General features: G+C 37.8%; 1 protein-coding gene across 1 annotated transcript; it reads right to left on the bottom strand.

Moving 5' to 3' along the window:
• inppl1b (inositol polyphosphate phosphatase-like 1b) lies at positions 1-25,713 on the bottom strand. The gene is made up of 27 exons (XM_007555115.2): positions 24,295-25,713; positions 21,519-21,582; positions 19,971-20,109; positions 19,072-19,192; positions 16,165-16,305; positions 15,467-15,554; positions 15,287-15,364; positions 14,943-15,080; positions 13,765-13,879; positions 13,372-13,472; positions 13,192-13,294; positions 12,908-13,104; positions 11,043-11,160; positions 10,854-10,950; positions 10,624-10,762; positions 9,123-9,222; positions 8,934-9,022; positions 8,031-8,112; positions 6,951-7,037; positions 6,727-6,840; positions 6,559-6,647; positions 6,373-6,460; positions 5,148-5,300; positions 4,655-4,736; positions 1,803-2,580; positions 1,607-1,722; positions 1-679 (listed from the first exon to the last, which is right to left on the bottom strand). The coding sequence occupies exons 1-27, from the start codon at positions 24,429-24,431 to the stop codon at positions 586-588; spliced, it is 3,648 nt and encodes a 1,215-aa protein (XP_007555177.1). The 5' UTR covers positions 24,432-25,713; the 3' UTR covers positions 1-585.

Raw genomic sequence — 25,713 nt, 5'->3', positions numbered from 1 at the left:
GGTGGCGTTCAAGTGTTGCTTTATCAACTTTATAAACATGCGCAGTAGATGCAGCTACTGATTACGTGACTCGATAGCAACATTAGGACAGAGTAAACAGTAAAAAAGAGATGGGATGGTTTCTAGAGAGGTTTGCAGGGAGATAAAGGTGGAGTTTATGCTCTTTTGATTTATTATAACACTGATCACTGTGGCTCAATAATAGTAATGTAAAAAACAAAGTACATAGTGGGAAACAGATGGTAAACAATGACTTCAAATGAGCTGCAGAAAATAAGAGAGTTATGATTTTATACCAATTCACAGAGGCTTTAATGTCATTATAATTCCTTCCACTTCTTGGTCAGTTATCTAAGCTCCAGATGAACAACAGATAATGTGCAATAAGTACTTCGTGCATTATGTTTCCTTCTCTGTTTTGGCACAATTAACTTTGTGTTACAGTTTTAATAGAGCAGATTAAAAGACGACTGGTGTCCAGCGAACATGACGCGTCGGATCAGAGCGAGATCTGTTCGGTTCTGAAAGTCTTTCCAGTTCAGGTTCAGAGCGGACAGTTCAGGACTTTGTAGCATCGGCTTTCTGTCAGTTCCAGTTCCTGGGAAGGTTTTCCAGGATCCTGCGCCGGTGTGAGGGGTTTGTTACACCTGCTGCACACAGATCCTCCTCTGTGATCCCACTGCACGAGACAAATAGGAGTCAAGAAATTAAAAAAACTTCAACTTACATCCTGACTGTAACTGTGGAGTTTCTTAAATCTACAAAGGAGAACAATTTACCTATCAAAATATTACACATCTAAAACAAAATGTACCAAAAACCAAAAATGTTTTCTTTCCTGCAAGGATTTCTTGTTCTTTGGCCCTGAAACACCTTCTCTCTGATCTGTCATGTGAACTAAACTTTATCTGAAGGCACTCAGAGACTGTTGTGTCTGAATTATTCCTAAAAAAAAAGGTTCCCTCAAAATCCTTTAGGACTAAAAAATACCAGTCATTTAAGAATAGAAATGTCACAAAACGGCAAAAAAATAATATGATGCAACATAATAATTTTAAGAAAAATCATTGTGGAAACTCAGTCGAAATTTAAACTAGTGTAAATGTTAAAAGAAAAAAAAGTTCTTTTGTTTTATTAAGCTTTTTAAACAATTTTTCATCTGTTTTAATGACTGTTTCACAGGCTGGCTCTCCTGTTTTATAACCATTACAGTCTTTAGTTTGTTGTGTCTTCACCCTCGGTACAAAACCTCCTCTGTGATCGTTTCCTTCCTCGGTGGAGAAACACTGAGATAACACGATGGGGAGCAAGGAGGCTGTAGGCAAACTGTCTACAGTGATTGAGAGACGTTTCTCTGACAGACACAGTAAAACCTTCCCAAGTAAAAGTAATATCCATCCGTCACTTGGGAACTCTTTAATGTGTCAGAGGAGTATTTGCAAGGTAAGCACCATGTTAAATTATGCATAATTTAACAGAAATTCAATAAAAAGTGATAAAATGTTGAATTAGCACCAGAAAAATTTAGGATCAAAATTTCTGAAACTAATTCCTACTCAAATGGGAGAATGGAGCTCAAGACGTGAAAAGATGCAGAATCGTTTACCTGAAGTAATCCAGATCATCCCAACCACTGAGGCTGAGTCCCAGGGTGTACTTTTGGAGACCTAAAGTACTGAGAAGCTCCTGCACAGTTTCTGGTGCACCTTTCAGGACAGACACCTGCATTCAGATTAAGTAGAAAAACTTAATTTAACAAGGAGTCATTAAACGTGGCACCACTAAACGTCTGGGTTTTTCACCTCTTTATCCCAGACGCAGCCTCTGTCCCCGTGCATGGACGGGCCGTTTCCATAACTCGCCCTCTGCCTGACTGCGGACGGGCCTCTCTCCTTTGAAGGGAAGAAGTCGACCTCGCTGAGGGACTTGGCAATCTGCAAAGCGGTGAGGGAGTTGTCTCCTGTTGGAGGTTGCTTCTCAACGATCCAGGAAACAGAGTGCTGACAATGTGTCAAAGAGGCGGGGGTGTAAGGCAGAAGGGACGGGGACTTGTGGTGCATGGCGTTTCTCCTCCCTGGATGAAGCTGGTGTTTGTCTCTTATGGCATTTTTGTGTATGATTTCAGAGTGGTTGATGCACATGCTGCTTTCAGGCTGCATGGAGTCATGAACATTTAACTTCCCTTGGTATTTTTCTCTGATTTGTGAAGACTGTTCCTGGAATTGAGGGACAGCATTTCTTGAGGAAGGAGACACTGGAGACTGGCTCTGGGCTGGGAAGAGCTGATAGGACGAGTTGGTTTGGGACGGATGAAGGTCTTTGGTTAGGTTGCATTGGGACAAGATGGCTGGGATTTCGATTTCTGTGAAGTCTGATCTGTGACACGGTCTCCTGTCGAAGCCCTGCCGCCCTGAGACTTTTGGGAGCTGCAGGGCCTCGTTTCCAGACCAGATGACCTGGGGGTCCCTTCGCTGAGGAAGGGCCTCCTCCACCCTGTGTGGAACTGACACACCTTCAAAGATGAAGTAGGCAGGGTTGGTGTAGCTGCTCACTGTGGGCTTAGCAGGCACTCCCGACGGCCTACAATGAATAAAAACGTTTATCAGGTTTCACTGCAACTATTCAGAATGACTTGAATCTGAGTTAAAATACTCAAAAAATGCAAGTTTGCATTAATCTGTGCATGCAGAGTAAATCCATCTTTTGGTAGGAAAGTTCTATAAAAAATTAGATACATTTGGACGTTTTTCAGCACAAGAACCAAACATTTACATCCTTCTTTTACTGCAAAAACACAAAACCTTACGGAGTATTTTTGGTCTAGTTTCTAGTGCAAATGTCTTTGAACACTTGAAATAAGACAAAACTAACTTATCGGTAATTTTTTGTCTAAATGTGAGAGCTTATTTTCAGCAAACAATTCCTTAAGATTAATAAAAATATCTTTCACTAATATATTTGTACTAGAAACTACATAAAAATACTTGATAATATTTTGTGTTTTTGCCGTCTATTTCAACCTGTTTCTTTTGTGTTTCTGTTTCTACGGTAACAGGCTGAATACCTTCAATTGTGCCATCAAATCAGAGCTTCAGTGACCATATTGCAAAATTTTTAGATTCTTAATGCATTTGTCAGAAGTTGGTAAGTTCTCTATGGCGATGGTGAAAGCAAAAGTCTACTGCTAAGCATCTTGGCTTTAGCAGGTGGTTTTCTTTAGAAACGGTTTCTTGATGGTTTCGACAACAGGAACTGAACAACCGCTTTTTAAAGAAGAAAAATGTTTCTTCTCAAACTAACCCGCTGTGCTAAAAACACACATTAAGCAACTGGATCAGTCAAAAGTTTGTCCGATTTATTTTCAGACTAAACGTGGACAAATCAGTAGTGATGTAACGCTACTAAACACGACTGCTAAAAAGAGAAGCTGTACAATCGCATTGTTTCCTCAGAAAGGTCTTAAAACAAAGAAGTGTTGGTAAAAAATGGTTTCATTTACAATAAAGCAGAAACTTGCATGCAATTTACAAAAATCAACTTTATCATGTTCCTGTTTCAAGTTAGAGAAACAGTGGAAACCAAACTTACTCTTAGTAACACAGGTAAGTACAATACTTTTGCACCAGGGCAGCATTGCTACTAAAAGAGCTTGTATATGAAAAACCAAGACAATAAATTAGTTTTTTCCTGTCCTTCCTGTCTTTAATGGTTTTGGACATGACATCACCTAAATAGAACCTGCATGGTGACATGAAGTAGGCTGGAAGAGGTCACAAACTAAGGAATAAATGGCAAAAATAGCATCCAAGACAAAAATCCCTGCTGAAAAGAATGTGCTTTTGGTAAAATATTCTCTGGACTGACAATAATAAAGTGGAACCTAAGAGAATAATAATCCAAATTACATAAAGGCGGCCTAGTTAAAGTACAGACTTAAATCTGACTGAGTTACCCTTCCGCAGGTCCCTCCAATCTCTCCAGTCTTGTTTCATTAAAACACATTTTGCAACAAAGAGTGAACAAGTTGTTCAATTTTAAGGGGGAATTACATTTTCACATGTGATCAGGTTAGTTTATAAAGTGTTTTTGATCAGAAGCATTTCAGTGTGATAAAAATAAAACAAATCCAAAAAGAAGAAGAAACAGAATAATCTGCAAGGGACAAATTTGTTTTCACAGTGCATTATATGCAAGGCGGCCATATTGGAATATGAGGACAAGATTGGTACAAAACTTCCAAATTTTATTTCTTTTCATTTTTTAAATTTGGAAATGGGAAATCTGAAATTCTGAGTAAAAACAGAATTAACTTATTCATCCACTCATACAGTGCCAATAACAATATTTTAATTTCAATTTCTCTGTCCTTTCTTTCTAACATATGACATGACTCAGTAACACTGTACAACAAATGTTCTGGGTAAACTAATGTGACCTGCAAATGCAGATTTCTGCTCTTCTTTTACTGCTTACATGAAACTACAGCTGCTTTTAACATCCAGGAAACACGATGCCAGCCCGTTTCAAAAAGGTTGAACTCTTAAATTACATTAAATGCAATTTGTTTCACTGCTACCATTAATTTGAACATTTGAGTATTGAAGCCTTACTGTTCATTTACAGCATTGGCATTTAAACAACGAGACATCCATACCTAGTTACTGTGATCCGTGCTGCTGCATGAGGCACGTGTCCCCTTCCAGGACCTTTATCATCTTTCTCAAAACAGAACAAGTCTGAAAAAGCAAAGTTAACAGAAATGAAAACCTAATTCTGCAATCATCAAAACTTCTTCTAAGTCTGTGTGTTCCTTGCATGCAAAAGACTGTTTGCAGTCAAACAGCAAAGTTGTGTTTGTGTGTGTTGTGCCTGACCTGGTGGCCTAAAACCCAAATGTCCTGTTTCAGTGTGTCAGGATGCATCTGGTCAGGGTCAGTCAGTCAGGAGCCAAAAGAGGAAGCGGTCGATAGATACCAGCAAGTGTGTAAAGCCAAGCCAGGGGATCATTGAGGAACCAAATAGAGGAAGCAATGTGAGGCTCACAGAAGAGTCGAAGAACGCAGCGACAGTGGAGATGAAGGCTTAGCGGGAAGTGATAGTGCAAGCGAGGCAAAGATTCACAACAGAAGAGTTTCAAGCTGACCCACCATAAATCTTCTTCCGCGTGCCTCGCCTGTCCTTGGGCACGTGAACTCTGACCCGTCCTCGTATGGAGCCCATCTCCTCACCGCGATGAGTCAAAAATGTCTCAAATTTCTGCGACGAGCCCATCACCGACCGCAGAGCAACACAACATTCACCTACGGAAATCATTTTAGTCAAAATCTAGCCAAAAGTGTTTTGTTTTCCCTAATGTGGACACATTTGTTGTTGGTAACCCCACATCTCATGGAAACAAAGCTTAATTTGTCCTGAAATGTTATTTGGTTACACACATTCAGCTAATGCATCCCTGTTGTAAAATCTATCTATGTAATATTTCAGTAAACTCCAAACTATATGAGCTCCTGGTTGTAAACTGAATATATTACAGATTTAATTATGTGTTTACCTGAGTAAGCATAAAGTGCAGTTTTTAAATGGTTATTTTATTTTTTTAAACTTCAAAAAGCTGCTAATTTATTTTTCTTCATGAGGCCAGGCTGTTTTGCATAGCTTATTTAATCATTTCAAATTATTTGTATTTACTTGAAGAAATCTGGCAGGATCAAATAAGTTTATACTTCTGCAAACATCCTTTTTAAACAAATAGTAATCTAAAATATATATTAAGGTATTTGAATTGTGAACGTTTGAAATAAATAAACTAATCTATTTAACCAAGTCATCTTTGTCTAATTTATTAACGTGTTTGATGATCTGTAATGTTTAAGCCTGAGAAAATAGAAAAATAGAAATCAATAATTGGAAAAACTTAATTTTATGGCTCTAAAAACATCATCATTCAATCCTGAAACAACTTGAGCATTTTGTAGCTGTTGGCGAATGCAGAGGTCTCAATGAGAATTGTTTTTGGGATCTTTTCTTTTTCTGAGATATTTAACTGTGATGTAATTGACTTTGCAGTTCATATTTTGAAGAATGTGTTGATCTTTCTAAGAAAATATTTGAACCAACATTTGACATTGACTTTTTAAATGAAGTTTAAGCGATGAGCACTGTGTAGCTCCATTAATTATGCAGATTTATTTGTGCGGAGGCAAGTTATCTCAAAGCTGTAGGCCTTGTTTATCAAATTAAAGCATAACATTCTGAACTTACTGCTGTGATGAGAGCAAAGTGCAAAAACGGACTTATTGCTGGGGGTTTTTTGGATACAATGTTTGTGACGGCACAGATTAGCTATTTTATCAGAATGTGCTTCAGACTTACCGTAAGATTCATATCCATCGCATGACTTCACAGACAGCAGCAAGTGCTGATCCTGGAGATACTCCAGATCAGACGCGACTGGAATGAGCTTCAGCAGATCCAAACAAAAATAACGTTAGAGAAAAAAAAACTATAAATGTTTGGGTTTTTTTAACCATCTTTCAGTTGGCTGCAGCCGCTGCTGACCTTCGGGAGCTGTTTGCAGGTCCAGCCCAGTTTGAGAAACCCAGGAACATCACAGCATTGTAAATTATTCTCACTGGATCGTTGTGTCTCTGCAGGTAAATTCAGGAGTTAATTTCTGAAACTGAGCTGCACTTTGGTTTGCAGTCTCATTTTGACACCGTTCTGCACCTTCCAGGCATGAGGAATGAAACTCGATGAAGAACTTGGACTTGCTTGCAGTCTTTACTATGGTGTCAATTTCTTCCAGCTCAATCCAGGCTCTCTCCACACTGGAGCTTGAATCTGTTTAATTAAAAAACACACACACACACACACACACACACACACACAAGAAGAACGGTTAGAGCATATTCCAGCTATTTATAATCAAAGGTTTACAGTTACAGAGGCACCTGATCTGCTGCACGGAGACATCACTCCCACTTGGAAAGTGGCAAAAACAGGTGAATGGTCACTTGTGAAGATGTCATCAGTGCAACCTGGTAACAGCAAAAGGCGTCTTTTAGGATTATTGTTATTATTACAAAACCACCTTATCTGCGTTGTGGTTGACAGCATGATAAAGTACATGAGGGCCTTGAAAGACTTTTAATATCCCTTAAATGTTTCATAATTCATGCTACAATCACAAACTTCCAGTCCGAAGAATGAGGTGTGTCTTTGAATTTGCCTCCCTTCATTCTGATGGACCTAAAGGAAAAGCCAGGGCAACCAATGACCTTCAAAATTTAAACATTCGATTAGTAGATGGAGTCCACCTGTCTGTCATTTGATCCAGCTATAAATCCAGCTGTTCTGTGAAAACCGCAGAGGTTTATTAGAGAGCAAGCCACATCATGAAGACCCCCAAACACAGGAAACAGGCCAGAATTTATCAATATGCTACAAAAACACCAAAACTTACCAAGTATTTTTGTAAAGGTTTTAGTGCAAATACTGTAGAATGCTTGAAATAAGGCAAAACTAAAACACATACCTATATCTTGCTCAAAAGTTACTTGAAAGTTCATAGCTGCACTAGAAACTAAACACTAAGTACAATATTGTATTTTTGCTGTAAAGATTTTAAAATATGTGTATAGATGCTTTTTTCCCATCTGATGGAGCTTGAGTTACTTTGAAGGGTTCGAATACTTTTGCAAGTCACCATATTTCAAAACCCAAACTTTTTTACTTTAAGAAAAATTGTGCAGAAACAGAAGTTAAGACTGAATTTGAGGAAATGACTCTGCATTCGTGGACCACAGCCCAGGTTGAACATCATCCGTGCTGCTCATGCTACTTTCATTTTTACAATTTAAAAGAAATACCTGGAAGCATCTAAAACGCTTTATCATTGCTTCATAAAACCCTGCGTCCATGTCGACATTTAAGCATTTGTAAACGTTTTGCAGCTCACATTCATGTTTTACCCATCTGAAAGGTTTTTCCCAAAGTTCATTTTTCCAAGAAATCCCCCACCACATTCTCACCATATGCTGTGCAGGTGATGTGCGTTTCTGGGTAGGACTTCCACAGAATCCGGTCGCACCATGATGGAACATTAACTCGCACCTGGAGACAAAGAATGCAGAATTACAGAAACACCAACATGGCCTTCTCTGTCTTCAATGCCATACGCTTTGCAGCTTCAACGCCTTTACAGGCGAACGACGCAGAGGAGTACGTGGATGCATGTCTATTGCATTGTCTATGTGTACGTAAGCACACACACACATATATACATATACATGTATATGAGAGTGTGTGTGTCCTCTGAAGGATGCCCTCGTTCCGTTCACGACAGGCATTCCTCTTTTAGACAGAAAGTTAATTGTTAACCGGCTATTTTTAGCGATCTGAGCAGCTGCTGTCCCAGTCACTTATCCCCACAAATTCCTGAAATAGGATTAAGTTACAAATAAATGATCTTAAGAAGTATATACTTGGAACGGAGCAGTGGTGCTTCAATCGTCTGGACTCTGGCTTACTGATTCGAAGGTCAGGGATCAAGAATCACTTCTTTCAAGCTCCTGGTGTTTTGGCATTGTAGTGAGCTTTTGAAGCTTATCTGCTGCTGGGACATCTTACTGTGGCTTATCCCTGTTCTCAGATCACAGTTTCCTAATAAGTTTCAATCTGTGGATTTTGGAACTAAACTCTACACATTAAGCCATCTTTCTTGCTCACGGTACCACAGACTGCATACTATTCATCTAAATTCTTAAATAAAATAGATTTCATAGCTTTACTTTTGTAGAATAGTTCTTCTAATAGTCCTCCAAAACATTTGTTGCATCTGTTCTAGCAATCGTTACACATATTTTTATGCCTATTTATCTGTTTTATCCATCAATTTTTGTGGTGCACTTTTTATTTGACTGGGAAAAACTCACTCCTGATGTCTTGTACTTCTGCCAAAGGTAGCAGTCTCTGGAGCCTCTCTCATACCGGTAGGTGGGTGGAAATGCAATCTTCTCTTCCTCTTAATCACGAAAAACAAAAACAAAGAAATAAAAGTCAAATACTTTACATTTGTACCTAAATAAAAATGACATTTTGAATCTGTTTTGCTTGGAACTCACTGAAATTGAAAAACGCTTTCCTTCTCTGTCTTTCTCGGGTCAGCTGGTCTGCAAACATGAGCTCCTCAAATTCTCTCTTGGAAACATGTTTGAGGATGTCCTGCAGATGATACGGACCATGAAGATGCAGGATATTCCCAGTGTATATCCTCCACGTATATCCTGCACGTGCAGGATATCCTTCTTCCGGAGCGATTTACAAGTCGCTCCGGATTTGTAAAACCGGAGAGACTTGTAAATTCGCTCCGGATTTACAAGTTGCTTTGTAGATCCGGAGCGACTCTCATGCTCCGGATCTACAAACACAGCCAGCCTCATACATCACGCTGGCTAATCTGCGAGTGATTTTTAAATATATAAAATCTTTCTGATACTTTATTCAGATGACATAATTTATTGTGTTTCAGCTCATTTTCTTTGCTCTGTAAAATAGATGTTGTTCAGTGTACCACACTTTCTTTGTTTTAGATCAAGGATAATCAAAGGTTATCATATTTTAAATGGAGAAAAGTTTGGTTTGAAAAATTCATGAAAAATTCCTTGAAACGGTCTGTCAAGTATTTAAACATCATTATCAAAGAGAATTTGTGTTTAAACTCATAATGAAAGTCTTTTTTCCAAACTGAAACTTAAACTTTGGTTCCCCTTTTAGAAGAAGTTCAGACTCTATGTGAGAAAACATTTCAGCTGAAGATGACACAAGGAAAAGAATATGAAGGGTTTTTTTGGTTTTACTAGTCAGTCATGATTAACAAAACGAGGCATTTTTGTCAAAATGAAAATTAAAAGAGATGAAAAAGGCACTGTTGAAAAAACAAAACTTGGGTAAAATGAATGCAGTAAAATATAGAGAAATCCTGAAGCTCAGTTTCTTTCTGCAGGAGAACTATCGGCTTCAGGAAACATTTATTTTCCAACAAGATGATGAACCAAAACACAGAGCTACAGCTATAGCGAAATAGGTACTTCTTTTATTTTACATATTTTTATTTGATCAATAATTATTTTTGAAACAATCAGTTTTCACTTTGGCATTAAAGAAATATTTTTTATTTCTCAAAATGGTGTCAAAAAAGAAAAATTTTGTTGATAATGATTGATTGGTAAAGAGATAAAACTGTTAAAACATCTAAGCGGAATGAATATGTTTTATAGTTACTGTGTGTCTGCAGACATCAGATGTTTTTTCTGCAAAAAAAAGTACGTTTTGGGTTATTTACAAGTACGACCTTTTTACAACCTGCAAATAGTACAACCTTTTCTCAAAGGTATTTTACAATACATCTTTTCTCCAGAGTCAGGAAAAAAGGCCTGTAAATAGGCATCCCATATTCCCTTGAACATTTTCTTAAAAAGGATCCGAAACTGTTGGTTCAGATTCCTTTTAATGAACTGGGGGATTTTTTTATGTTTCGTCTGTTTTATTGTTTCTGCTCTATCTGGTTTTTGTTTTCTTTTGTACTAGAGAATGTCAATATTTGTTGTAATAAGTCAGCCTGACCTGTACGTCCAGGTCAACCCTGTAGTTGAGGTCTCCACACCAGAAGAGATGAGTGAAACGAAGGCTGATATCAAAGGCAGAGAGATGTTTGTCACCCAGGGAAAGCAGTCTGAGGATGTCCACGAAGCTCTGATTCCTCCTGGGTGTTATAATATAGAAAAATGCATAAATAAACGACAGAAACAACATCAAGTGAAGTAAACTTTCTCCAAAACATTTGATTTCTGAACCTTAACACTTTGTCACTTCCAGAGGTCAGGTGGCAGTTCACAAACCCAAAAGATGTCCCATTGAAGAGGAAAGAGACTCCAACTCCTCCCTTGTTTCCTGAATCAACAAAAACAATCAAACCTGAATTTAAATGTTTCTGTTTTTTCACATTTGATTTGTGTGATGGAGAGAAAATGCACAAAGCCTACCCAGAGTGTTTCCAAGACCAGTTTTAACACTGGCTGTGTTCACATGGCTGACTCGACTCTCGTGCTCCGGATTTACAAACACAGCCAGCCTCATATTCCAGAGGGACTGCACTGCCACCTAGAGGACAAGAGTTTGCATTACAACACATTTTTCTACAAGTATAAAAAGACATACCGACTGTTTATCTGTTTTCTAAGGCTCTGTGTTTTTATGCATTCTGTGATCTTATCTTCGATGTGAGAAATATTTTTTCATAAATATTATTTTTTTATACATAAATATGTATGAAATATATTTCAACCTGATAAATGCATCTGACATCTGATATTAACATATACTGTATGAAAAAATACATAACATTTTGTTTTGGCAGAAGCTGATTCTGTTTTTGTTCCAACCAAAATTATTCTTATGTCTTAAATGCCACAAGAATGAGAGAAATGATGTATGAGGGTTTTTTTAAATGTGCCTTTTTATTAAAAATTTCCCATACATATCCTTTATATTATTTTCTCACAATATTTAGCTATTTGCCTATTTTCTGTTTATTTCTGTGCATACTTCTCACAATATTTTTTTAGGTTTGGTCCATTGTCACAGTTGGCGTAGCAGAGTCAGTGTTTTAGGCTGCCTTTATCTAACACAAACAGTGTCTTACAACGATTACTCTAAAGTATTTACTCTTTTATTGGCTGACCTTAAGCCCTTTTGAAGCTAATTTGGCAGTGGGCTTATGGTCCTTGTCTACTGTGAAGATCCTGTAATGTCATCTGTACATAAACTATCTGTACTGCATTTATACTCTTATTAGTGCCAGACTTTTTATTTCGTGAAACCTGTTTTCTATTTATTCCTGTGCACTTTATTCTATTTTATTTAGCTGCTACGGCAACTGAACAGCTAAAGTCTTATCTTGTGAAGTGCACTAGTGCCTGCTGCTGCTACAAAATGTTGTAAATACATGTTTAGATGGTGTTATAAATGTGTTTTTTTCCTCCTCATCTCATACCAGAATGGTCAAGCACTTCCATTTTAGTTTCATCAGACCGCAGGACATTTGCAGACTGTAATCTGGCTTTTTATGTTACTTCTGGTGCACTGGCTTCTTCCTCTCTGCGTGGCTTTTCAGCCCAGGACTTTTCTATGGACAATTTCTTACAAGTTTAGGATAGCATCTTCACAAAATGTTTTGTTTTTATCTTGGAGGTGCAAAGCTGGGACACATAACCCATGTCCGCCTTGAACAGTATAAAGACATTCTCATGGTGTTTGTGTTCACAGTTGTTTACACAGATAAATCTGACATCTAGAAACGCCTTAAAATACACCTAGATTTATGATTGCATTTAGAGGGGGAGTATTTATAGATACATAGTGCCATTTTATAGAACAATCAAGTAACTATGTTACCTTCGGTTACAAAAATGCTTTATATATTAAATATGACTAAAAATAAATTTGACTTTGTAATTTAATGCCCTGAAATTGAACCTGTCTCTGTAAAAACTAATTTTCTTTCTGAAACTCCGTCTTCAGGAAGTGATCACATATTTTTGATGAGGGAATAACATTATAACATAATGAAAATCTAAAAAATAATCAGTTTTATATGTTTGATTCAAATATTGTGAGTACGTAAACTTTTGAATTGTAAAAGCTTTATTCTCCCATCAGTTTAGTAACTAACTCACCAAAAACAGAAAAAGTTTAGTTGAAAGTCATGTCAGACAGTAAGAAAAAACAAAATGTGTCCTAAAATTGGGTGGTTTTAACTGTATTCACTTCATTTGTAACCAGCTATTTAAAAAATGAAGTAGATGGCACGCTTAATACCAACTCATAAACCAGGTGTGGAGATAATTACTAGTTTGAAGTCGATTTGAGTGTAGCTGCGAAGAGTTGCTTTGATTTGCTCTGTCCACTCTCTCTCCCCCTGAGGGTTTTCCTGAGTCCCTAATGCGTAGATGTCGTGAGGAAGCAAAGCCGTCGACTCATCAGGAGTGTGTCCCAAACCACAACAGGTCACCCACGACTGCAAGGTCCGAGGAGGAGGCGAACCACCTGCAGACAAAAGAACAGGACGTTTGGCTATGACTGAGCTTTCTCTCACAAGCCAGTGAAAATCAGTGTCAGCACACAAGTGATTACCCATGTTCCAGGTGCCAACAAACACAGAGACCATATCAGGTTCATCCAGCTGAGAGTGCCTGGACTTCATCAGCAGGAGGAGCTGGCAGAACGAGTCGCATTTCTGACAGAGATGAAACGAAAACATGTAAGGGAAGCAGCTCATTTAATTGAAAGGTTAATCTTATCATCCTGCCTTACCCGAGAACTCTCAAATGTCATCTCCCGCGGTGTGCTGTGGTAGCTGTCAACAACCATTCGGATCTTGGCCGGGTGATTTTGGAACTTAACAATCTGAAGAACTGATATGTGGGGAAATATTACATATTCTGCAGAGTATTGCTAAAGAGCATCCTTCTAAAAGACTGGTACAAATATAAACGAGTCTAACAAACATGTTTATAGTTGATTTTGATTTTACTTATAAATTTACAAGTGAAAATTCGACCCTACATGAAGGTGTGCAGTAAAATCTGAGCATGTGTACTCTCCCTTTAAGCACTATTAACCATCTAATGCTAAAAATAAGCAAAGATAATGGCATATGAAATGTAAAAGAAACGCTACAAGCTCTAAAAAGAATCATTTTCTTACTTCTGTTATGCGAGACTTTCTCGATACCAAATGAGCTCGACTTCCTGTCAAACAGCAGGACTCCTGTGTCCACATCCACAGAGACAATTTGTCTGCCGTACCTCACCATCTTCACCTGGAAACATCAGTCATCTGTCATTGTTCTTATTTTGTGTGATCCTAAAAATGATTACATTTAATTAGTGATATAACAGCTTTTTAGAGTCTCAACTCTTTTGAACGAAGCATTTCCATCAGATTGAGGTCCAGACTTTGACTGGGTCATTTTCTCACCTTGATTATTCTCTTTTTAAGACATCAAGCATACAAGTGAAACCAGAAATTTAACATGCTCTATTGTAAAATGAACAAACTTCTTTCTCCACTGTCTGCCATTAAATTGGGTAAACCTTTCCAACTTTACATAATTCAAGATAACCAAAAATATTTCTCTCTTATAAATACCAGAAAGAGAGATAAACATTTGTAGAATTTTCTGAAATTTCTATATAGACGTGGCTTTTTCCTCTCCTTTTAAGCAAGCTATATTTGCCCACTTATTTTTCCAAATTACTCAGAAATGACTGAGGCATGCAGAAACTGAGATGAACCTCTTGGGTTTTTGATTGAAAGCAGCGCAATGGACCTCCGATATTCACGACGGTTATGGATAGCAAGCATACGCGAATAGACGAAATCAGCAAATACTTGAGAATCCCTCTAAAAATACTTTAGCTACCTATTTTAATAGTTAATACATAGCTTGATATTTATTAAAACGTACAATAGAAACCGTCTTAGCACTACCTCAGAAGCTAACATCCACACTCTTCCTTAGCTCCGGGGTACAGCCAATCAGCGCCAAGGAAAATTAATGGCGCTCCAGGATTGGCTACTATACGAACACCAGCCAATAGCGTGTAAGATAGTTTTGCGCCTAGTTTCTTCAGCTTCCAAAAACTAAATTCCCTTTCAAATAACTTAGTTTTATGGAATTTAGAGTCGCGTTTCAGAGAAAAATCTGCGAATAGTTTAACCTGCTGGTGGTTTATTACTGAGTGCACTTTCTTGAAAGAACATTGCTGCTGTTTTCCATCTGAAATCCTAACCGATTGGTAAGTTGTAGTTGTTTTGATGTAAAAAAAAATAAATAAATATGGCTAAATGTAACAAGAGGCTTCTTTTTAAGACAGATTCACCTGAAAGGAGTGGACAGACAGCTGCCTGGTGTTGTTCTTTGCAGGTGTTACAATGGTAGGTGCTGGATTAGGAGGCGGTTGGCTGGGCTGCACTGCCAGGTTGTGGTTGGTCACAGCATCTTGTAATGCTTGCAAAACCTAGATGTGGAAAAATAAACCACTGTTATACTTGCATCACAAGCAAGAAATGTTTATTCCTCTTTTGTCTAGCTGCATAATCAGATACGAACTTCATACCATCACTAAAGATGAACGATAGCTGTTGCTTTATTCCTAATAGCAATTTGTAAGCACAATGTATTGATTTCAACATTTTTTTTAGTTTATTAACTCTGTGAACACACCTTTTTCTCCAACGAAGAAAGGAGGCTGATCAAAGCTGAGATTTTACACAACAAGCTGTCAATCTCCTTCTCTGGACCCTTGTTCCCAAAACACAAGATAAAAGCCATGATGAGTTTGTGTATGACTCCGCAAACTACAGTGATACGTTTCCAAGTGCAGTTCATGGTTTATTTTGGTACCTGTGCCTTGCTAGGAGTTAAAGAGCAGCTGGGATGGTCGAAGACTTTAGCCAAGGTTTCCAGACTCGAAAGAGTAAGATCAATCTCACTGTAAAAGCAATAAAGGCATCTCTTAATCTTATTGTCATCATTCAACATATAAAATTCAATCAAAACTGTAATGAAAATTAGCTAATATACAAAGTTTGAATATCTCTTGACTTTTTACAGATTTTGTCATGTTACAGTAAAAAATGTTTAATATAATTGGCATTTTATGTGACAGACAAATAGAAAGTAGAGCTTAATTGTGAAGTGGAAGGAAAAATACATTTTTGTGAAAAATAAAGTAAATGGCTCTTCACCTAAAATTATCTGGAGAAGTATTAATCAGAAAAGCTACTAAGCGGCCAATAGTATCTGGAGAGGAAATGCAGATAGTCAAAGTCCAGACCTAAATCAAACTGATTTGCAAAATCTTCAGTCTGCAAAGCTGGTATAGACAAATCCCAAAACACTTCCAGCTGAATTTGAATCAAAAGTTGGTTTTAATAAGTGCTGACCAGGGGAGATGAATACAAATATGTTTTTTCTTACATTCTGAAAACCAAGTAATATTTTCCTTCTACTTCACACTATCGAATAAAATCCATATAAAATTAACTTGTTTTTGTTAAAAACAAAAATCTTTCAAACTGCATCCATTGTTTGTTGCTAACCTGTTGAGGCCTTGGCAGGCTGTAGCCAAAGTGCGCTTGAGGTGATTTAAAGTTGTTCCCCCTTTATGCACATTCTCGATGTCCAGGGGCAAATCACTGAAGAGGTAGTCATTGAGCAGGCCGATCACTTCACCTGCAATACTGTGAAAAACAAAATAAAACACAGATAACATTAGTGACCCCCATTGTTTTGGTCCCCTGACTATTACTGCTGCTCGAGTGGAAGTTAGATGTTGCCTGAGAAGAGGAAAAAAAACACTTTCTGAAACTTGTGGGTAGTTAAGCAGAACAGCGCTGTTTATTAATAGGACCTGAACAGTCACTTGGAACAGGCCACTAAAGCTGCTATGCTTGATTGCCAGCAGGTGCAGGCATCTATAAAAACTGATAAAAGTAAAACAGAATGCTGTGCAAGCTAACTTCCTTCTATAATGTGATTCGAGTAAAATTTTAATGATTTGGTGAGAAGGAAGTGAAACTGCTATTAAGTTCTAGGGTTTATTGTACTCATTTGAAGTTTACAAATGTTGGTTTATAAAATAATGACTTAGTGGAAATCTGTCATGTGGTTTTGTGCACTTTATTTTAGATTTTAACAAGGCTAGAACATTTATATAACTGAAATTATATACATATATATATCCATTTTTTTTCACTACCTGACATTAAATCAGACTAAACGTTTGCTGTGTTAGTTAATTTAAAATTAATATAAATTATTTCTAGTTGATTATCTTTGTTAGTCATTCTCAAAGTTATAACATTACTATACCATAATGTTATACCAGAAGTTAATATTGCGGCTTTGTAAGCTGCTGATGGGCTAATTCACAACATTTGAGTTGATTTGCGGTACAACTTTAGATCTAAACCTCAAAACACATTGCTTTGCGGCATGATCCCATGGAAAAATAAAAATAATAATAAAAAAAAAACAATGTCAGTATAAGAATAGATCTGGTTCTTTGTTGAATACAAAGTGCCACTTTCATCTGTTAAACCATCATAATGTCCAGGTATTATACTGTTCAGGGAGGAGATGAGCTCTTTGTCCCACATATGAATGTGTTTTGGTAAAATGATGACACTGCCTGAAACTTTTAAGAGAAAATTACCATCTATAAAAAACAAGTTCTGTAAAGACATGGACTGAAAGCTAATCACTGATAAAGAAGCTGTTTCTCCTAAAGCAACACAAAAACCAAGAGTTCAGTTTGCAAAATGCACACAGGGTCAAAGACCATCACTACAGCTGTGAAGTATGGTGGTGGCAGCATCATGGTGTGGAGGTGTTTTGCTGCAACAAAGTCAGTGTTTTGGAGTATTTATCAGAAAGTCCTTAAAAAAAAAAGCATGTGTGAGCAATTGGGCTTCAAATTTGACTAAGTTACAGTGGTTCTGTCAGGAGAAATGGGCCAGAATCCCAGCAAACTCTTTAAAGGAAACTTAAAAAATTTACCGAAATCAAGTGGGAAAAAAAAATCTAAGTAAGGTAAAATATATTTTTAAACAGTGTGTGCTTATTTTTTGTCATAATTTTTATTTAAATTATTTATTGAGTAAAATTTTTTTCAGTGAAAAAGAAATCTACATGAATCTAAAATTATATTTGTTCTGTTTTACTTTAACAAGATTTTACTTTACTCCCATCGTCACACATTATGAGTAGATCATCAAAAACTGACTCATGGCTGTGAGCTTTGAGTTGTTTTCCGTTCTGTTTTCATGGTGACTCTTTATCTGACCATTCAGTGGTCTAGTTGGCTGTAAATGTAATCCATCGATGCAGAAACGTTAATAGGTCGGGGTTTGTGGTTGTGCTCTCAGCTAAAGACAAATTCAATACAAACAATGTGGGGAAGCCATGACTGTTCATTTAGAAAAGTATGTCAGCACCACTGTGACCTATTTTATGTATCACCTATTTAGGGACTTTTTTGGTATATCCTATGACATTCTGGAGAAAAATCAGCTTTATTGGGGTCAAAGTCTGGTACTTCATGCCTTCTCCCAATGGGCAGACATGTCACTCAAGAGCTCATATCATTTTGTTTAGTGTATTTAGCAAGGTAACACTTACACAGAACAGAGTTTCTAATATCATTAGTAGTGAATCTTGCAGTCTTATAGTGTTTAAGCCATTTTTCCTAGACATCATTGGCCGAGGTTAATCAAGCCTTGGTGTGTGTACCATACCCAATTGGTTTTATCTATTAGTTAAAAGTACTTTAAGACATAGGTATTAGTGGTCACCAAATATAAACTAATTAATCAGAAGAAGTTAAATCCTACAAGTTGATTTTAAAAGGGATTGTCCAGGAAGTGCAAGGTTGTAGAAGGAACTTAAGGAGTGCAGTATTGTTGTTTTTGCAGCAAAAAGTCTTGGGTTCAAATCTCAACTTGGAGTTTATGCATGGAGTTTGCATTTTTTCCTTGTGCATGAATGAGTTCTCACTGGCTACCCCGGCTTCCTCTCAGCCCAAACATATAACTTTTAGCTTAACAGTAGTAAAAATACTTCTAAATGTACTTTTTTTTTGTCAAAAAAGTTACTCAAGTAAATGTAACTGGTTACTACACAACTAATAGTAACTAGTTAGCTGTTCCTGGACTTCTCTTCTGCAAATGTCTCTTTCATGTGATTTAATTTTATACTCTGTCACTGGGGCTTTATAGCTTCCATAATATGTTCTGATGCCATTTGTTTTCGTAATGATGGGTTTTTCATAGACGAAAAATGGGGAAAAATAAGAAACTGAAATATATTTCAGCTGTTAGGTTAATTAGTTTTTCTATATTGACTTTAGGTATGAGTGTGTGCATGGTTGTTTAAAATGAATGGAAGTGTATACAAAGTTTTAATATGGTTAAGAATACAAACTTCATCTTAGGTCAGAAATGATTTACTTAGACGTGTTCATCTCGAGCAGCTTCTCCAGGAACAAGGCTTGAGTGGCTGGTTTGGTTGGTGTTCCCACGAGTGACACTGTGTTGACCGGGGCTTGCACTGGAGACGGCTTCTCATCGTCTGTGTATAAATATGAAAGATAAATTTAACTGAATATTGTTAGAAGAATTTAAAAAAAAATTAATTCTGAATAAAAGTACAGAGGCAACATGCAAAAGTATCCACACTAGTTTCACTTTTTCACATCCATCCATCTCTGGAACATTCAATTTCAAAATCTGAGGATTTTTTTTGTGACAGACCAACACAAAGTGACACATTACTGGGAAGTGGAGGGATAATTATGCATGGTTTTATTATAAATAAAATCTAAACAGTGGCATTAATTTGAATTCAGCCATCTTTATACTCATAACACTCAACAAGATCCAGTATGCTGCAAAACAACATATAAATCATATCAAGTATTTTTGGTCTAGTTTCTAGTACAAATAAAATACCACAAGATTTTTTTTCCCATGTTATAAGTGAAATGATCTTCCAGCGGAAATACCACTTTTCATCAATATTAAGGAATTATTTACTCAAATGAAGCTCCTATATCTTGCTGAAAAGTTACTTATACAGTAAGTTAGTTTTGTCTTATTTCAAGTGCAATATTATAGTTGCAAGAGAAACTCTACCAAAATGATTTGTGTTTTTGCAGTGTGTTTTTAGTAAATGGCGTACAAGTGGAAAAACAGCATCATTAACACAAAAACCAAGAAACACAGCAAAAAGATCAGGGATAAGGATATGAAGATTTAGACGTCTTACAGAGCATTTGCAGTTTGAAACTTCAGAAACTGTGGATTTAAAAGTCCAAGATGTTTTTAAATGATGACAGCTTGTGACCCACCTGAGCTCTCATCCCCTGTGTCTGTGTCATGAGGAACAGCGTAGAGAAGAGGGATGACTAAGCCTTTGTGGGGCTGCTGGTATCCCAACACCAAGTCCTCCAGTGTCCGAAAACAGTTCACCTGCACGCCTTGTGTTGTCTGCATACACACACAACAGATTTATTGCACGTACTATAAACATATTGTCTTTTATGCATCTGAAAACTGGAAACTGCACAGAAGCTTTCATTAAGTTTACAGTAAATAGCAGCAAAGCGTACTGTTACAGTTTTAGATAAGTCACTTTCATTTTTTTTTTTTAAATAAATGGCATAAAATGACAGGAAACACACACAAGTGATAAGGGGTGATAAGTGGTGACATCATTGGTTGTTAATTGAGCATGTAAAAAAAGCTGTCTAAAAATAAATGCCTATCTCTGAGAAACATTAAAGAGTTCTCACAGCAACCAAACTTCCCTTTAATCAAATTTGATACATTAAAAGAGACAGAAAATAAGATTACATGCTCACACAGCTACCGTTCACATGGCCCAGCTTAGCATGGTACATTAGACCACAACTGCAGAGCGAACAGCTCCTTCCTGTGCCTTCTTTTTATATATTTTTTTTCACTTTCATTTTGTGGTGAGAGAAACCAGTTTTTTGGCTTTGGCTGCTTGATCCTTCTGCCAAAAACCCTTTAAATAGTATTTTTTTTAAACCACAAATATCTCTTGAAAAGTCATTTAAAAGAAATGAATAGCATACGAGGCAGCGCCCCCAAAAATATCTCCTCGTCCTTCTTGGAAAAACAAAAAAGGGCGAGCATGCGACTTGTGAGTTAGTGGAGCAAATCCAGTCTGGGGGAAAACACATACTGGAGGTTTGTACTGATGGCAGTGGAAAAAACAACTGAAATAGCAACAGAGCTAAATGTCCTCATTGGAAAGGGGAGAAGTTTTCCAAGTCAAAGCCTTAAAAGCTGCTGCCAGATAATTAGCATTAAACTGCTCTTTCAAAAATTGTGAAAGAAAAAGATTATATATGTATTTATGTTCACTTTATGTGCTCCTGTTGCTTGTTTTAGATTTCAATAAACTAGTTCACACCTTTTCAAACAGCCTCACATCCCTTTAGATTCAATTGCAGACTCCTCCGTAGATGTGTGCAGCAAACAAACAAACAAACAAACAAACAAACAAACAAACACACCCGTTGGTCAGTGAATTAGTGAGTGGGTAGGATTCTCCGAGACATGACAACAATTTCTCCTCTGTGCTTCTGGGCTCATTCTGCAAGCATCCAGCCACATGGCAGGGATGCCATTCAAACAACAAAGTGGCTGCAGAGTCTGCAGAGAGGAGAAACACAAACACGCTCCTGTTCTCGGTGCAACGTGGAATAACAAACCATTGTCCGATGTTTTCTAACTCCATCTGACCAGAGGGGTTTCTGTCTAGCTGTTCAAACTGTATCAAGGCTTCAGGCATCTTGTGTGGTTTTCTTTTTTACTAGTGTTTGTTTGCGAAAGCTCTATTTTTTTTAGCAAGGCAGTGATATTTTTACCTGAACTGCCAGAAGACCATCCGGATCAGGAAGAATACGATACGTGTGAACGTGACATTGAAACCTGTTTGGAAGACAAAAAAGCAGCGTTATGAACAAAAATCAAACACTCAAAGAAAAAATGAGTCTGGCATTCATTAGGTAGTAGTGTGACCTCAACTTTATGTGACTAACCAACGCAAAGTAGCTCTTGATTGTCAATTGGAAGAGCATCTTTTCCAACATGACCTTAAATAAAAATCCAGTGCAACCAGTATGTAGTTTAACACTATTCTGTGAAAGCCTCAGATCTTTATTAGAGAGCAGCATTTATCTTCAACAGGATGTTGAAGTTCAAGGAACACAGCAGGTCAGGGAGGAAGTCATGGAGAAGTTTAAACAAATTTTATATCCTTTAAACATACGCATAAGAAGTAAACTTTTTGGTCTAGATGCCTTATATAGCTTTCCGATTAAATATTATTCACCAAAAAATGTTCTCAGCTAAAAGTAGCAATTTTTCAACATGTTTTTACTCAAGTAAAAGTAAAAAGTAGCTGTCTAAGGAAATACTGAAATGATAAAAAAGTAAATTTGTTTATTTAAGGATCCCCTTTCTGGGGTTCCACACCAAACATTACAATAAAAATCCTTTACAAACATTATAAAAAAAGACATAATGGTATTCCTTAAAACACAAACAAAATTAAAAATGCAAATCAACTAGTTCAACAACAAAACCAGTCTCTTACTAAACGTTAGAAAGAGACTGCTTAAGTAATGAGCAACTATTCAATCATAACTGATTTAATATTTTGGAAATGACTGAAATGACCAGTTATTATGAATCAAAAGCGGCTTGAAGCAGTTTTAGCCTTGATTGAAAGGAACTCAGTGTTTTGGCGGTTTTGCAGTTTTCTGAAAGTTTGTTTCAGATTAGTGGAACATGGAAAACTGTAAAAGAAAATCCTGGATAAGCTTGAGCTACTTCTGCTCCCCCCGCCCCCAATAAAAAGGGGGTGAAGTGCCTCACATCTGTAGATGTGATGTTAGAGACATAAGCAAACACAACTGCAACTGGAATTGCTTCAAATCTGGTGTAAAGAAGCAGTGACTCAGGAGAGCTGATTGCAAATAAACATTCACCTTTTCATATTTTTATCTGTTTTATAAACACATTTAAATCCATTTATCCTTTTTCGTCTGCTTCATAATGAAGAAAAAGTTTGTGGTCACTTAAAATCTAGACTACATTGAACTTTTGTTTGTAACTTGACTGAATGCAACACAGATCTAGGAGCACCGATGTGTTCGGAGTTGTGAAAAACAGATTTTTTTTTTTCTGGTATGCTGCAGATACTCAAAAAACATTAAAAAATCTGATGGTTTTATTTTCCACAGGAAAAAAAAACTGCGCAGTCATTTTAACCATATGTGAAAATACATTTGTCTCCTTAACCTGTCAGCTAGTTGTGCCACGTTTGGTGAAAAGAAATGTCAGTAAGTGTTTGTGATAACTGCGAAAGAGTTTTTCATGTCACTGTGGAGTTTGACCAAGTCTTTCTGCAGAATTGTGTCAAATTAGTCACAATGGAGTTTTTTCATAGCATAAATGGCATGGTAAAGTTGAGACTCTTTTTTTTATAGTTAAATCAAGAACTCTGACTGAGGAGAGTGATGAAACTGCTTTAAATGTTACTCTGTTTTTCTTTTTTATCTTGTGGATGATTCTTTGCTCTTGGAGTCATTTAGAGACTCACATCTGTCCTCTGTTTTCTCCGCTTGTTGAAAAACGTCTCATTGCCTTAGAAAAGGCTTAGTACCTCTATCCAGACTGATTCATGTCAGAGACATCGTTTCTCATCTGTACTTGACTTTATTTAGCACTTGAGGTGTTACTTTTTGAAAATTTATCGCCTACTTCATCAGCTTGATTCTATTCTAGTGATTTGTTGGTTAGCAGAAATCAACTTCAGGTGAGGTTAAAGTTAACTCTACAAAAACAATGATTGAAATGAATCATGACTCAGGTTGGTAAGCAAGCTTTTTGTCAAAATAAATGAAATCACCATTTGAAATCTGCATTTTTGTATGATATCACATTTGTTCTGAACATTTGATCTGAAAGATTTAAGCGTGAAAATAGGGGACAGATGTTAACATTTTCTAACAAATGTGTTATGCAGTTTTGCAGGACAGTGACTTGTAATAATTTAACGTGAAAACAGAGGAAAATGTCACGTTTAGCAGCCAGAACATAAGAATAAAGTTTGACAAATGTAAATTATAGCTGCAGTGGTGGAGGACATTAGAAGAGAGGATGATATACCAAGAAAAGAATGAAAGGAAAGAGGCTGCGCTGGAAGCAGCCAGGCTCAGCTCTCAGGAATGTTTCTGGCTTCAGCCCGATGAAGCAGGCAGCGTAGTGTGGTTGCCGGAGCTCCAGCCCACTTTTAGGGGCCCAAGAATTGAAAAGGGGGGTTAAATAGGGGAAACAAGTAGTCATACGTTTGGGTTTGATTTGCTGAAGTTAATGGCTCAGGACAGAACCGTCTGACTTGATGACTTCTTTGGAGCCCGGTGGCAAAAGATGATGGACATGTTACATTAAATTTACAAATATGCATATTTCCACATAAACTACATTGAGTAAAATTTAGTTTTTTTTTTTTTTTTTTTTTTACAAAGTTGGACAATTAGATATGAGTTTCCATAAACTAGACTTTCTTTATGAGTTTATTATAACAGTTTCGAACAGACTGTGTGTCGGACCCGTTAAGCGTGTGTTTATACTCACAGCAGGCACAATGCATAGGCTCCTGGCACTGACTCACTGTCTCTCACCAGGTAGCTGCCATCCCTCCCCGCCCGCGCCAGCAAGTCCTCCGCTCTCACACGGCTGATGTCACGATGGTACCATGATGCTGAAGCCATGGCGATCGATGAGGAGAGAAATGCTCAGGAGAATAATCCACATGAGGTTATGAACGCCGCCGCAGAGGTTGCATTTCCAGCTGCCTTAGGCTTGCAGAGATTTCATCGCACCAGAGGTCTCTCTTGCAAGTCAGCAGCATCAGAAAACCGCTGTGGTCTGCTTGAGTATTTAAAGCCTCCCCATGATTGTAGCACTTCCTGGGTCCTTCCTGGTTGCTTCTGGGTCACCCATCCTGTTGGTCTGAAGGAAGCAGATGTGAAAAAATTAAATCTCCAGGTTATTCCGCTCCAACACGCCCTCCACTTCTCAGCGAAAGCTGCAGTCCTCCATCCTGGTAGTGTCCTTCTCTACAAAGCCCCAGTTTCTGATTTAAGTTGTGAGCTGCTCCACCCAGGTGTGTGTATGCGTCGTGTGTTGATCCAACAAACACAGACCATCACAGTTGAGCAAGGAAGAGAAGAAGTCTGAATGAAGCAGCCACTCCTGAAGCAGTGACGTTGCCTCGAGCTAAACCACAAACACAAGCCCTCCTTCTTGTCCCAAAACAAAAGCCCTGCATGCAAACAACTGGAAAAGAAGAACTAAGAATGGCAAAACAAACAAATTAAGCTGCACACACGCCACCCACACACACATCCACCAGATGGAAGTCAGTCAGCATTAAAACCAGACAGAAACCAGACTAATTCAAATGACTTCCCAGCTCTGCTGCCATATAAGGGAAAAGAAACTCCCTCGCTATACGTTCAGCTGATGGCTGCAGTCTCCTCTGCACAAGTCCTGGTTCCATTAAGAGTGAGTCTGGAAGGTTGTGGGCTGGTCCAGGGGTCTGACTTTCAGAGCTGCTGCGAGGAGAGTCCTTCCCGAAGTGGTGTGGTCTTCTTCAGGCTGCTGTCAGAGCAGAGGGTGGGAGCAGAGACACAGAGGACGACCCTGTTAAAGCGCAGGACAGACAGAGGAAGTGACTCGACATTCCAGATGGCAGGCAGAGCCAGGAGCATTCTTGTGAGGGGCTCAGCTACACCATCAGCGCGTGAAACAGCAAACTACTTCCTTCTTCTGCCTCCTGTCTGTTTTCTGCCCCTTCCTGACTCTTTGCTATTGTTTGCAAAGGAAAACACTGCTTTCCTCAGACAAGTCCTCTCACGTCTGGTCGGACCTTAGCTTATAAACGCCTTTATCCTCTGACAATACACCATCTTTCTTCAAATTCAATCTTTTTTCTTTTTGTCGCCCTCCCTTTCTTTCTGCTGTTGCTCAGTCTTTCCCTCTCAGCAAACA

The sequence above is a fragment of the Poecilia formosa genome, unplaced genomic scaffold (genome assembly GCF_000485575.1).
Source record: "Poecilia formosa unplaced genomic scaffold, Poecilia_formosa-5.1.2 Scaffold68, whole genome shotgun sequence".
NCBI lineage: Eukaryota > Metazoa > Chordata > Actinopteri > Cyprinodontiformes > Poeciliidae > Poecilia > Poecilia formosa.
This window is presented reverse-complemented; position numbering and strand designations above follow the sequence as displayed.